Raw genomic sequence first — 13,588 nt, forward strand, 5'->3', positions numbered from 1 at the left:
GGTTCTCCCTGACTGCCAGAGAGCTTTCCGGCAATAACTGCATTTTGTGAAAATAGACAGCTCTCTAGGAGAACTCAAATCCCCAGTATCCCCGCTAGTCGGGATTCTAGGGAGGTATAAACAAGGAATGAATAATTCTCATCATCTTCCGTTTACGACAATCTTGCATTTGATGATTGAATCGTTTCGCCGATCAGAATAGTCACTCCGACCGCATGCATCGGCAATTTTAGCTGGATCTCAAACTCGAGGACAGTCTAGTAGAATCTGGCATCTCGAGACACCTTCAAGTTGTGCAGCGCGTGGCGTAGAGTTCCCCCCGTAGGTCACCCGCAAAGCTTAGCCTTCTTAAGACCGAACTTTCGACGCTGAGTGCAATCCACCGCAGTCCGTCTGATACCCCGAGGGATTAGGTGTTTTGGCCTCTGTCACTCCCTGTTTCAGCAGTTCGCCTTTTCAGACAGTCACTGAAGCTATTAGTGATTATTATGAACTTGGCATGATCGTTGACAAAGGGGGAATACCAAACCCGGAAACCTCTAGCGCCCCTGACGACGCTTGACTACTGCGACCTGAAGCACTCGCCAGACACTGAGGCTCACTCCAACCTCCACCATCTTGGCTTGCCCCTTTGCAGCTCGACTCGAGTTCTCTTTTCGCCGCAATGGCAGGGATCGCTTGACTGTCCGGTGTTTAAGCTCTATGATGCTACGGCAGATGCGATGCAGTCCTGTGCGAGTTCCTCGGTCAATGCGCACGAGTTATCGGTGGATTAAATCCGATTATTCCGACCTACAAAGACTGGAAGCCTGTTTGGGTATTCTGTTACGATGTGCAACTCATCACTCATTCAGAGGGCGTCATTATTCTCGCGACCAGACTGTTATGGCGGAAGCCACCATGATAAGCTCGTTATGCTCTACTCCGCGATGCTCTGCCAGAGCGTCACTCAACGCAAAAAGAGAAAACAATCCCAGATTTTGCTACGGAATTATAATCACGATCAAGATCAACCTTTAAGAAAACTAAATATTGTGAGACGAGGCGACCTGTTTAGTTTCAAGGAAAAGTCCAGCCCACTTTTACGCGCCGAACAAGGGTCGTATCGGTGGATTCGGCAGCAATGGCAGTCTCAGCATGTCGACCAACTAACTAGCACTGATCCCATGCAAAAGCTTAGCACGGAGAGGAATCTCCTTGGACGAGCACTGGGTGCGCCGTTCGTGGCGCGACTAACTCGACCCCTGTTTTGTCTGGGCTTGGGGCTTTTTCGTTTCTGAGAAAACGGCTCCAGATCCTTAAGACATCAATGCCCGAGTAATGATCCTTTCTTTTGCCCTCCCTTCTCCGTGTCCTGTAGTTTCAACCGCTTGATTTGCGGCTAGCTTTTTCGATTTTTCTTTTACCCAGCCCTTTCTATCGTTACTTTTGTCGGCCGGGGCCCTTTTTTTCGTTTCTTGTATTCCTCTTCGGATATTGTGCTGGCACCAAGTTGGTAGGTAGCGCCGTGCAGATTGCTAAGGGATTCTCAGGCTGATCGACGGGGATACAGTCCTAGTCACCAACTTCTTTAATTTATCTTCTTTTTGTTCATGTCGAGCCTCAAGCTGGCTTTGAGACTCGTTTGATTATTCTTCACGAAGCCAAATAGCGCTGCGATCTTGTGGCCATATTCTTAATATTCCGACTACACGGCATTGATTAATTGAACGACGGGAACGATGGAGAAGCAAATGATGGCTGATTCCGGTTGGACCAGCAAATCGGAGCGGTCGCGATGGCCCCCATTGACGAGGATGCTCATGTCCGGCGAGCTCAGTGGTGAGCCTCCCAGGGAGCTGACCATGAAGGAGAAGTTCGACAGGTGGTAAGTCTGGTCGGACCCGTGCCTTTTTAATTGAGCGGAACTGATGAGTAGCACAGGATGATCAACGAAGGATGGAGAAGATTGTATGTATATACCGTTCGTGACTAATTACCCGGCGGTGGTTTACTGACCGAACTGAAGTACTGTGTTTCTGTTCATGCTTTCTCATGCCCTGGTGTTTTCGATGGCATTTTTGAACTACACACTAAAGGTCAGTGGAATAAGACTGCAGTGGGGGAGACTCCATGCTGAAAAGACTTGTAGGACAACTTGAGCGATGCCCGTGCTACTTATACATGGACATATATGGTTGCAAGATCGGCTGCTTTAGTGCTACACTTCGACGTCTCCCTTATCCTGTTCCGTATGTTACCAAAATCCTCTGGCCAGAATCGAATTGACATAACGATTACAGCTGTCTGCCGTACTTTAATTTCTCTGCTTCGACAGACGCCTTTGAATGGAATTATCCAATTTGGTAAGTCGAGCCGGACTGCTGGGTATATGGAATCGCTAACATACAATCTAGACAAGAACATCACCTTCCACAAGCGTAAGTCTCTAGAGATCGACTGCCGCTGACAGTGAAACTAATTATCCTGTAGTCGTCGCTTGGTCCATTGTCTTTTTCACATGGGTCCACACGATTGCCCACTTGAACAATGCCGCCCAACTTGCTGCTAAAAACAACCTGGGTTTCAAGGGATTCCTGCACATAGGCTTTCTCCTCGGACCGACCTGGACGGGATGGATCATGACAGTTGCTCTCATGGCCATGGTGTTCACTTCTATCGAGAAGCCACGCAGAGCAAACTATGAACGATTCTGGTACACGCACCACCTGTTCATTATTTTCTTCTTCTTCTGGTCGATACACGGCCTCTGGGGTATGATCCCGACGGACAATAAGCCCTACTTTTTCGGTAACGGTGTCTTCTACCTGTACTTCATTTGGGGTGGTGCTATCTATCTACTCGAGCGTCTGATGAGAGAGATCCGCGGCCGTCACAAGACCTTTATTTCCAAGGTTATCCAGCATCCGAGCAAGGTTGTGGAGATCCAGATCAAGAAAGAAAAGACGAAGACCAGAGCGGGACAGGTAGGTGTCTCTGAGTTTTTGGTATGTCGAGTGCAAAACTGACTTGCTGTAGTATATTTGGATCTGTTGCCCCGAGATATCGATCTGGCAATACCATCCGTTCACCTTGACCAGTGCTCCCGAGGAAGACTATATTTCGGTTCACATCCGTGTTGTCGGGAACTTCACTACGGCCCTTGCCAAAGCTCTTGGCTGCGATTTCGACAAACCCAAGGACACCAAGGGCAACTCGGCCGTTGTGTCCGTCGACAAGTCCACCAGTGGTGGAGACATTGACCCTTCGATCCGAAAAGTGCTGCCCCGTATCTACGTCGATGGTCCGTTTGGGAGTGCATCGGAAGATGTATTCAAGTATGAGGTTGCCCTCCTGGTGGGAGCTGGTATTGGTGTCACTCCCTTTGCATCCATTCTGAAGAGTATATGGTACCGGATGAACTTCCCCCAGCAACGAACTCGCCTCCGCAAGGTGTACTTCTTCTGGGTCTGCCGTGACTTCGGGTCCTTGGAGTGGTTCCGTTCGCTGCTGTCTGCTATTGAAGCGCAGGATCTTGAGAACCGCATTGAGATTCACACTGTAAGGCTAACCCTTCACCGTCCTTCAAAAATAGGAACCCACGGATTGAATTACTGATGATTGTCTACAGTACCTAACCGCCAAGATCCAAGCGGGCGACGCAACCAACATCATGATCAACGACGCCAACGCCGACCAGGACGCCATCACCGGCTTACGGTCCCCGACCAACTTCGGCCGTCCCAACTGGGACATGGTCTTCCGCGGTATCCGCAAGATTCACGCCCCCGCCGAAGCAGGTGTTTTCTTCTGTGGTCCCAAGGGTCTGGGCAGTCAACTGCACATCAAATGTAACATGTATTCCGAGCCCGGCTTCAGTTTCGTCTGGGGTAAGGAGAATTTCTAAGCGATACCCCTGAAGGAGAAGGAGAAGAAGAAAGAAGTCAAGCAAGCAAGCATGTTATTTTTCCTTTCGTATTCCCACAGCAGGAATGGAAGAACCCTCCCGAGGATTTTACAGATCGAGTCGTGAATCGAAAATTTTCTTTTTGACTTAACAACGTTGCTAGTCATATCTATGTATAATCCATGCATGGATTCTCCTTACAGCCTCTGTTTTTTACATTATTACTATTTGTATACAGGATATTTGATAAATATGGAACCAAGTCACTGGGACACTGTTCGCGTATAACTACAACAAGGTATAATAACATGCAAGTCATAATACCAGAAAATGATATAACTAATCTGATTCCATAAACCCGCTACTTACAACCATGTCAGTCCAGCTAATTAGGTTCCGAACCAGGGAATTCAGTTAGTAACTTGCAAACAGCGCTGAATGGACTACGTACAATAGTTAAAAATAACTGATCGTACCTCGGAATTGACCCCTTGCTTATTCGGTACTAGGTAGTTACAGAGTATGTGAATCAAATTTAATCCTTCTGTTATTATTCCAACAGCCGAAATACTACTTAATTCAATAATGCGTCGGAGCCGCGCGAGCGGTGGTTAAGAGTTAACTTTACCTAGGCAAAAAGAAAAACAACCCGCCGCGCGGAGAACCGTTCATCCATTCCCATTCCCCGCATTTTCTTGTTCCTCCCTTTCCCTTCTTCTTCTTCAACTCTTTATTTTACTAAAGTGAGACTAGACATTGATACTAATACTATATAAGTATCACTGTCTGTCTGTCTACGGTCTGGTTTTTCGATTTTTATTTTTTATACATCTTCCAAGGGTTGGAGATTACTTGTTTTTTTTTTTTTTTTTTCGGTTTATTATTCCTCAATGATTAACCGATCCGCTTTCCGCGCCGCGACGCGGCAGATTCGGGCTTCTGTCCGGCCGTCCGTGACGAGACGACAGGCCTCGTCGTCGTCGGCGACGTTCGATTGGGAGGATCCCCTTGCTGCGAAGGAATTGTATACAGAGGAGGAATTGGCTATTCAGGATACGGCTAGGCAGTATTGTCAGGAGAGGTTGTTTCCGAGGGTTCTAGGTGGGTTATTATTATTGATGAGATGTTGTCTTGGGGGAGTTTGGTCGACTATACGGAATCCACGGGATGGATGGATGGATGGATGGAGTGACTGTGACTGTGACTGTGACTGTGACTGTGACTGTGACTGACTGATTATGTGCCGTTGAATGTAGAGGCCTACCGTAATGAGAACTACGACCGCAAGATCCTGGAGGAGATGGGGGAGCTGGGACTCCTGGGAGCGTCTATTGAGGGCTATGGTTGTGCTGGAGTCAGCACTGTCGCGTCTGGACTGATCACTAAGGAAGTTGAGCGCGTGGATTCCGGGTTCCGGTCGGGAATGTCGGTGCAGAGCTCTCTCGCGATGACGGGTATCTACGAGTTTGGATCGCAGGAGCAGAAGGACAAGTTCCTGCCGGGGCTTGCTAAGGGTAAGATCCTGGGCTGCTTTGGTCTGACGGAGCCGAATCATGGGTCGGATCCAGGCTCTATGGAGTCTGTCGCCAGAGAACATCCCACTAAGAAGGGGTACTACTCGCTTTCTGGAACGAAGACGTGGATCACCAACTCCCCCATCTCCGATGTGCTTCTGGTGTGGGCGCGACTGGAGAGCACCGGCAAGATCCGCGGGTTCCTGATCGAGCGGGACCAGTGTCCTCCTGGCACTCTCGAGACTCCAGCGATCAAGAACAAGACGGCTCTGCGGGCATCGATCACGGGGATGATCCAGATGGACGACTGCCCCGTGCCGGCGGAGAACATGCTCCCCAACATCGAAGGTCTCAAGGGGCCCTTTACGTGTCTCAGCAGCGCCCGTTTGGGTATCGCTTTCGGCACCATGGGCGCGCTGGAGGACTGTCTTGCGCGTGCGCGGACGTATGCCCTGGAAAGGAAGCAGTTCAAGGGCAACCCTCTGGCCAAGTACCAGCTGATCCAGAAGAAGCTGGCCGATGCGGCCACGGATGCCGCCTATGGTACTCTGGCAGCGACGCAGGTGGCCCGGCTGAAGGATGAGGGCAAGGCAGTGCCAGAGATGATCTCGATGGTCAAGCGACAGAACTGTGACCGGGCGCTGGTGAATGCTCGAGTGTAGGTGTCCCTGCGATTAGGAAGGTTTCTGGTGAGATGCTGACGGGTGCGACTTTAGGCTCCAGGAGATCTTTGGCGGTAACGCCGCAAGTGACGAGTACCATATTGGACGACACGTCGCCAATCTGTTCGTAGCCCAAACATATGAGGGACAGAGTGATATCCACTGTAAGTAATACCTTGTTGCTTTTGTTTTTGTCTCGAATGATGACTGATTCGATGACAGCTCTGATCCTTGGTCGGGCCATCACGGGCGTTCAGGCATTTGTCTAAGGGACCCTGTCCATGTAACATATGCATCGATTATGGAAAAAAGAAAATGGAGACCTCTGGCTTTCTTTATCGTCTCAGAGCATCGGATTAGGGTCATCGTCCTTGCAGAAAGCACCACTGTTCGGTTCATCATCATGTCACGTGCTCCACATTGCACCGTGAAAAAAAGGTTTTTCTGAGGGTTTTCGCGCTCATAACACTGTTTTTCAGGGACCGTAAGCATGTAAGCATGTAATCAAATGTAGACAAATGTAGATAACGCACATCTCGATCCCCCGTGTTCTCCTGGCAGGCCAAGTAGAGTACAGGAAGTACTAAGTAGTACCCTGGGACAGCGGGACGATACGGGAATTCGACTCGGGCACTTTGTTCGGGACCCGCCACCATTTAGGTCATCCACCGTCAGCCACGGAGCAGAGGTTAATAATAAGCCAAGTCAGTTATTAATATTCACTACCATCAGTGGGAGTGGCAAGAAAAAGCAGTCAGTATTCAGTTAATAACCGGTGCTGGTGGATCGAAACAAAGTTGGACGCACTCGGATTCGGTCTGGTACCGAGTGGTGATGCAGCGACGAGGCATCGCGAGAGGATGAACAAGACAACTATTAGATCGTCTCAAGAATAATAAATAATAAATAATAATTAGTTAATAGTTCATTAACTATCATAGCATCGCTGATTGATGATGTAGTTAGTGAACTAAGTAGTAGTAGCAACTAGTAATAATAATACCGTGGCTCCAGTGCGCCAGGAGTGACTCTGAGTGACTCTCAGGGCAGCCAGAGAGAACCAGAAGCCAAACCTGCGCTCCCCCACCACCTCGTCCGTCCTCTTCCTCTTTTCTCTCCCTTTCTCTTCCCCTCCTCCATCAATCCCATCAAACCCCCATCCATCAACCATCTCCCTTTCGCACGCCTTTCGCGAGTCTCCCTGTCACCTCGACTCTGTTATCACATTTCGCAAAGGTGAGCAGTCCTCGTGTCTCCCGTCCCGGCGACTCCCGTCAGGTTCTTTTGCTGGGAACGTTCCCGACTGACTCCCGCCGCCCGGCGTCTTTTCGCAGAGCCACCAGAACTCAACCTTTTTCGAGACGACCACGTCTTAAAACACTTCTCGAGGGATCGTTACGACTCCTGAACTCAACCACTACAACACATCTTCACACATCGTCGCCATGGCTCTCAAGAGAATCGGAAAGGAGCTGAAGGACATGGAGCGGTAAGTTGTCTGTTCCTGTTGCCCCTCCATCGGGCGTCATGCCTTGCCGTTCAGGGTGATCATCCACACTGCGGGGTACCAACCTGCGGTGCCACGAGTCGAGCATACACATCCTCGACACAGAATCGGACTGGGACACCACATACTGACGATGCTGCTAGGGACCCCCCCTCCTCCTGCTCTGCAGGCCCTCTCCCCAACCCCAACGACAAGGACCAGGTCGACATGGTACGTTCTTCTCTTCTCTCTTCCTGCTGCATGCACGAGCATCACAGATGGCTCCGCAGACGGCAGTCGAAATCAACAGAAATCCGTTGCTAACGTCGTGACACTATAGTTCCGCTGGCAAGCTACCATCATGGGTCCCGTAAGTACACCGCTTCGTGGTTACACCCGCTTGGCCGATCGCAACCAGGATCCGCTTCGCGGTCGACGATCCAATCCAGGCGTCATGCCATTCGACCCCTTCTCTGGAGCTGTCTGCTAACAGCTAACTTGACAGTCCGACTCTCCTTACTCTGGCGGTGTCTTCTTCCTCGAGATTCACTTCCCTACCGACTACCCATTCAAGCCCCCCAAGGTCCACTTCACCACTCGCATCTACCACCCCAACATCAACTCCAACGGTAGCATCTGTCTGGATATTTTGAGAGACCAGTGGAGTCCTGCTCTCACACTCTCCAAAGGTTGGTCGACTCTCTATGTGTGAATCTACAACGGTGTTGCTCTGTTCGACTAACTTGGCTGCTACAGTCCTTCTGTCCATATGCTCTATGCTGACTGACCCCAACCCTGACGACCCTCTGGTGCCTGAGATCGCTCACGTCTACAAGACGGACCGGCCTCGATACGAAGCCACCGCCCGGGAATGGACCCGCAAGTACGCGATCTAATGAACGCTGCATCCACCACACGACCGCCGAAGCCTTTCCACCGGGCCTCCGCATCTCCTGTTACGCCATTAGATCGGATCTGAAGATTGGCCTACCGTGGTCGTGGGGGTTCTTTTGCTCATTTTCTACGTGAACTTTTTGCGTGTTTAACCTCGATTGGCGGTACCTTTTTTATCAATAGTCATCATGACCAATTCTCTTTTATCATGCATGCAATGGCATCTATCTGGCAATGAATTCGGACGGACGAACGGATGGATAGACGGCCCTAGTTGGTCGGGATGGCGAACGCGGGCGAACGACGGTTGTTGGTGCTTGGATGGTCGCAAGGGCCCTCGTCTCTGGCGACCTTGGATCGCTGCAGTGATGGGCCGGCGTAGCCCCGGGACATCAAGGCAACGGGAAAGGGAAATTGGGGAACCAGCGGAACTCTTTAAATTACCTTTGTCGATAGCGAAACGAAGACCAAAACCAATAATCTTCCGGATCCCAAGACGCTGCAGAGCGAACGACCTTTTCTTCCTGCGATCAGTCCTTTAATTTGATTCAAGTAACGCTTCTCTAGAACATATCTTGATAGTCATTGCTGTAATTATGGATAGTCAAGTTGGACCCGGACTTTCTCGCTGTTTTGTGGTATTGGAAGCGTCGTAGCGTTCACCTGTTAGGACAGCGGACATATCCAACTGTCTCTATCTGGCTTCGTGGAAAATTGAGTGAACCAGTAGAGTATTCTTCTCAAGCTGTTTTCTACTCATTATCGAATGTCATCATATTTCGTTCCTTCATACCGCTCTCATATATGTATGTAAAAGTACATGTTAACCTACCAGGTTAATGTGGTGTGCCCACTGTAGCCAGCTAGCTTTTGTATCAACTCTGAAAAAACATTATACCTATACTGAACTAGATAGATCAGGCTATAGGTACTTATTACTTAAGGAAGGAAGAAGAAGCTAACTTAAGTAAACGTACCGATTAAGTGTGTTTCTTTTTTTTTCAGTGTATGTTTTTGTGAAGTAGATGTTAGATTGAATCTCTACATTCGTAACTTTCCAAGAAGTAGAGTTTCAAAGTAAAAAAAAAAAAAAAATAAAAAAAGATGCAAAAGAAAAAAAACGCCCCTCCATGAGAACTGCCTGTCCTGTTCCATATATAAAAAAGAAACAAAGGGAAGTTCTTTGCACCTATCATGCATATTCGTTCATGGCCATGAGATGAGTGGCAGGGTCACTGGTGGTCATATGATAATAACATATAACATCACAACGTCTCAACATCACAACATATCTGATAATAACATAACATAGCAAAACGTTATGCTGGTTAGTGATTGAACTAACTAACTAACTAACCAGTTCACCCTTTCACTCGCGTCTACTACTAGCTTTCGACCTGGTATCGTCCGCCTTGACAGTCCGCTGAGATGCTCGCGAGACATTCGTCGAGACCTGACTGACACTATCGCTCGGTTTGACGGGCTCATCGAACTTGCTCGAGCGCTTGGAGGCATGCGAGACGTGCGAGTGGGACTTGGAGCGATGCGAAGCGTGGGAGCGGGTTGTCGAGCGTCGAGAATCGCCGACTTGGCTGATGGAGTCGTCGGGGGTGACGTGTGAGTCGATGTCGCAAGTGTCGTGATATACGGTACTGGCGCTATCAGGGAGAGGGACGTCCTTTGCGGAGCGGTGGCTTCGGTAGGAAGAGGCGCTGATGGTAGAGCCCGCGGGGAGGGGGATGTCTTTGGCTGAACGCATGCTCTTTGCGTCGCTGCGGTAGGAGGAGGTGCTCACGGTCGATCGAGCAGGGAGGGGGATGTCCTTGGCGGAGCGCATGCTCTTCGCGTCGCTTTTGAAAGAGGCGACGCTGCCTTCTGGGAGAGGGACCTCGCGGGCAGTGCGCGTGGAGTAGGTCGAGCCAGGGCCCTTGGATGATGATTTCACGGATGCAGCGTATTCACGCATGCTGGTGGCAGAAGATTGGTGAGAAGAGGAGGAGGAGCGGGAGGAATAGTGCGAGGCGCTGTCGTCAGCAGAGGCTCTGCGAGTAGGCTTGATGGTCGAGGAGGAGCAGACGCTTCCGTTATCACCGCCGTGGAAGGACTTGTCGACGAAGCTGCTGATGAAAGAGCTGGCGGTTCCGGGGACAGACGATCTTCGATCTCCCTGCGGTGGGAAGTCAATTGCTCGAATGGGCAGTTCTTTGGTTGCGTAGACGCTGCCATTGGCCGTTCGTTGGATGCCTGATTGCTCCGAGTACACGCTCTCTGCACGGTCGTCGACGGGGTAATATTCAGAGCCTTCGTAAATGGTGCTGGCTCGTGCGATCTTGGATGGAGCTTTAGACGGAGCTTTGCTGCGGGAGTACACCGTAGATGCGTCCTCGTCAGAATAGAAGCTATGAGCTGGGCCAGCCTCAATCGCTCGCGTGCCCTGGTACTCTGACGCTCGGGATTGAGCAGGTGCAGGAGCTGGGGCAGCGGAGATGGTGTATTGCGGTTCTGGCATGGATGGAGACGAGCTCGTCGCCTCTCTGGTGATGGCATATGCAATGGCCGCACCGGCGGTGGCTCCAAGAAGGGTGCCGATGATGGTTTTGGCCGTCTTGCTGCCATCATCTGATTTCTGCTGTTGGGGCTGATATGCTTGCTGCGGCTGGTACATCGAGTACGAGACGGTTGACGGTGCCGCTCGATCAATGTCCACGACAGACTGAGCAGGAGGCGCGGTCAGCTTGTTGAAGTCCGACCTGCTAGAAGAATAGACGCTTTCTGATCTGGTCGACTTTGCTCTGGACACGACGGAGCCGCCGTTGACGACTGATCCGCCCTTGACAACAGTCAAGGCCCGTCCACCAGCTGCCGACCTACTCGACGAGCAGCCGGGCCGGTAGACAGCCTCGATGCTGTTACCGTCAAAGTCAATCACGGCCGCGCTGAAGTAGCCAGAGTCCGCATCGCGCACTTTCGGCTCCCCGTGGATCTTACCACCGGCCTTGAGCGCCTGGATGAAGAATGAACCCACGGCATCCTTTGAGGGAGCGGGGAAAGCGACATGTGCTGCGCCAGCGGGAACGCTATGAGCACAGTATTAGCTGCTGTTTCTGGAACATAAGAAAATATGGAAGCGTGTAGGTATGGGTCGACTCACCCAGGCTTCTCCTCAGTGATCCAGAAGTCGGCGGGTTCCCCGGGCTGGGATCCGAAGCCAATGTAGTCTTCATGACGGCCGATGAAATGGTATCCCAGCGGCTGCAGGCAAGAGAGGAAGAAGGAGGTTGACTGCGGGAGTTGTGACACGGTCAAGGTGAGATGTGAGAGAGGCATTTTGGCAATAATGAGGGGGGTAGTATGTAATTATCGAGACAGTAGATCCAGGGTAAGCAGTCAATTCCTGCAGCAGGGAGAGAGCTGACAATTGACTGAACTGAGAGGAAGGAAGGGTAAATGAATGATCTGAATATACAATGGAGAGAGCTTATTAACTCAGAGACGCCCAAGTAGGAGTCAAGAAAAGCAGGGCTGGTGTTCAGTCCTGTTTGCCAGCTTGTACGCTGGATGCAACAAAGACCCAAAACAGACTTGAACAAGTGAACACAGAATGGTACAGTGGACAATGTGATTCAATTATGCCTTCTTCAAGAGAACTCTCCAGACGAACAAAGGGCCATCAGGTTATTTAACGACTTGTTCGAGTCACTAAGTATTTCACGTCAGACATGAATGCCCCGCAGGCCGAATATCGCGCCAACTTGCAAGGGCCGCAGGATGCTCCCAAAAAGCTCGACTCAGAACCACGGGGCACCAACCGGGGATTCCAGAAGATGGATTCCCTCTTCTTGGGATGAACCCTATCGGGATCGAGACCCTGAGACCCATCTTTCGTTCTATCTTAAGCCCCCCTTTGTCAGGGGAATAGACCACAAACCTGACATAGCGAGCGAAGACCGCCGTTGGGACCCCGTCTAGAGAAACAATCGGCAACAGGACAGCCCAGATGGCGGCCCGTGGCAGCCAGGTCATCGTCCGCGAGAGCACTGCATGATATGATAGGCGGCCTTCCTTCTGGCTGCGGAGTTTCCGTGTGATGCCCTTTTGTCCAGGTTTTGTCAGGTTCAGTCAATAATAATAATCTTTTAGTCTAGTTATGTACTTACTTCGCCCGGCCGTCTCAGTTTGTGCTCGAACGCGGGGCAGATACCCCTCGATCATTCGCGGGCGATACAGCCAAAAAGCAAACAAGATCGGATCAAAGCCCAACAGGAAACACGAGGCAAGATACAGTCAAAGCATGACAAGGCGAGACACAGAAGGGGAAAAGATGCGGGTAAGCACTGCGCTCATTACAGCGTGGGCGATTGGACGAGGCCGGCGGCGTTACAAGATAGATACAAAGCATTTGCGAGGCAATTCGACCGATTAGGGTAGGTTTTGTAATGCTGTATGTATCATAGTGCCCTCCACTCCAGGCGAATATCGCGCCAGTTTGGATTCTTTTCTTCGCCCCCTCGATACAGCAGAATCGCTCACCAAGACGTTCGGGTCTCCGTTCCTGTTTTGGGCACTTCTGCTGCTGCTGAGAAGCCAGACGGACGTGCTATGTTCTGGCGGTGCCTGACCGCCAGACCAACTGAATGACTTTGCCCTCGATGGATCATCTTTCTGGATCGTAAGACGGAACAGCCTGACCGACTCACTAGATAGGTAACTTGGACGGATAGGAAGCGAGGAGGGTCAGTTTTCCGTCCGAGGTGGCTGGGGAGACCGCTCCAAGCGGCATTATTGCATGCTTGAGGAATAATAATAATACCATAGAGAGATAATCTACTCTAGGTTAGCAGTAACTTTACAAAAATACCATCGGTCGTACTCTCTGAGAGCTTCGAGGACTCTGAGTAGTGAAGCGAGCAACTACTCCACCGCAGTGCTGGAACTCACGCTCGCCACGTCGTTGAAGAGAGCCCCACGAGATTCAAACAACCCACAGATTCGCCTGCATTCACGAAGCCCGGTTTCAACCTCGAAGTGTAAGAAGAAGACCAACACCTGCAGGGGCGAACAAAGCTGATTTTGCGGCCAGAGAGGACTTGCTCATTCCTGCAAGTGGTCTAATAATTACCCCAAGCACGGAACCAAGCACGCATCG

General features: G+C 50.6%; 4 protein-coding genes across 4 annotated transcripts; 3 read left to right on the forward strand and 1 right to left on the reverse strand.

Moving 5' to 3' along the window:
* Nucleotides 1–1,733: 1,733 nt before the first annotated feature.
* Nucleotides 1,734–3,886, forward strand: C8Q69DRAFT_396277 (putative NADPH oxidase; the record flags this gene model as incomplete). Its single annotated transcript, XM_028627727.1, has 9 exons — nt 1,734–1,867; nt 1,924–1,950; nt 2,009–2,078; nt 2,132–2,231; nt 2,283–2,345; nt 2,397–2,420; nt 2,473–2,966; nt 3,019–3,540; nt 3,611–3,886. 9 exons carry the CDS (start codon nt 1,734–1,736, stop codon nt 3,884–3,886), a joined length of 1,710 nt encoding a protein of 569 aa, XP_028488589.1.
* Nucleotides 3,887–4,741: 855 nt separating this feature from the next.
* On the forward strand, nt 4,742–6,331 carry C8Q69DRAFT_425380 (acyl-CoA dehydrogenase/oxidase; the record flags this gene model as incomplete). Its single annotated transcript, XM_028628423.1, has 4 exons — nt 4,742–4,987; nt 5,143–6,058; nt 6,117–6,226; nt 6,285–6,331. The coding sequence occupies exons 1-4, from the start codon at nt 4,777–4,779 to the stop codon at nt 6,329–6,331; spliced, it is 1,284 nt and encodes a 427-aa protein (XP_028488590.1). The 5' UTR covers nt 4,742–4,776.
* A 1,176-nt stretch (nt 6,332–7,507) lies between these two features.
* Nucleotides 7,508–8,444, forward strand: C8Q69DRAFT_395719 (ubiquitin-conjugating enzyme E2; the record flags this gene model as incomplete). Its single annotated transcript, XM_028627702.1, has 5 exons — nt 7,508–7,551; nt 7,713–7,770; nt 7,889–7,918; nt 8,054–8,237; nt 8,305–8,444. The coding sequence occupies 5 exons, from the start codon at nt 7,508–7,510 to the stop codon at nt 8,442–8,444; spliced, it is 456 nt and encodes a 151-aa protein (XP_028488591.1).
* A 1,280-nt stretch (nt 8,445–9,724) lies between these two features.
* On the reverse strand, nt 9,725–12,004 carry C8Q69DRAFT_5382 (glyoxalase family protein). Its single transcript, XM_028633765.1, has 2 exons — nt 11,594–12,004; nt 9,725–11,519 (listed from the first exon to the last, which is right to left on the reverse strand). The coding sequence occupies exons 1-2, from the start codon at nt 11,767–11,769 to the stop codon at nt 9,812–9,814; spliced, it is 1,884 nt and encodes a 627-aa protein (XP_028488592.1). The 5' UTR covers nt 11,770–12,004; the 3' UTR covers nt 9,725–9,811.
* Nucleotides 12,005–13,588: the final 1,584 nt, after the last annotated feature.

This window comes from Paecilomyces variotii (genome assembly GCF_004022145.1).
Source record: "Paecilomyces variotii strain CBS 101075 chromosome Unknown C8Q69scaffold_1, whole genome shotgun sequence".
Taxonomy (NCBI): Eukaryota; Fungi; Ascomycota; class Eurotiomycetes; order Eurotiales; family Thermoascaceae; genus Paecilomyces; species Paecilomyces variotii.

What these genes read in the sequence shown, in the direction of transcription:
- C8Q69DRAFT_5382 (XM_028633765.1), bottom strand. Translation starts at nt 11,769, where the DNA reads ATGCCTCTCTCACATCTCACCTTGACCGTGTCACAACTCCCGCAGTCA. An exon ending in ATCACTGAGGAGAAGCCTGG is followed by an intron (nt 11,520 to 11,593) that starts GTGAGTCGACCC and finishes CTGTGCTCATAG; the next exon opens with CGTTCCCGCTGGCGCAGCAC.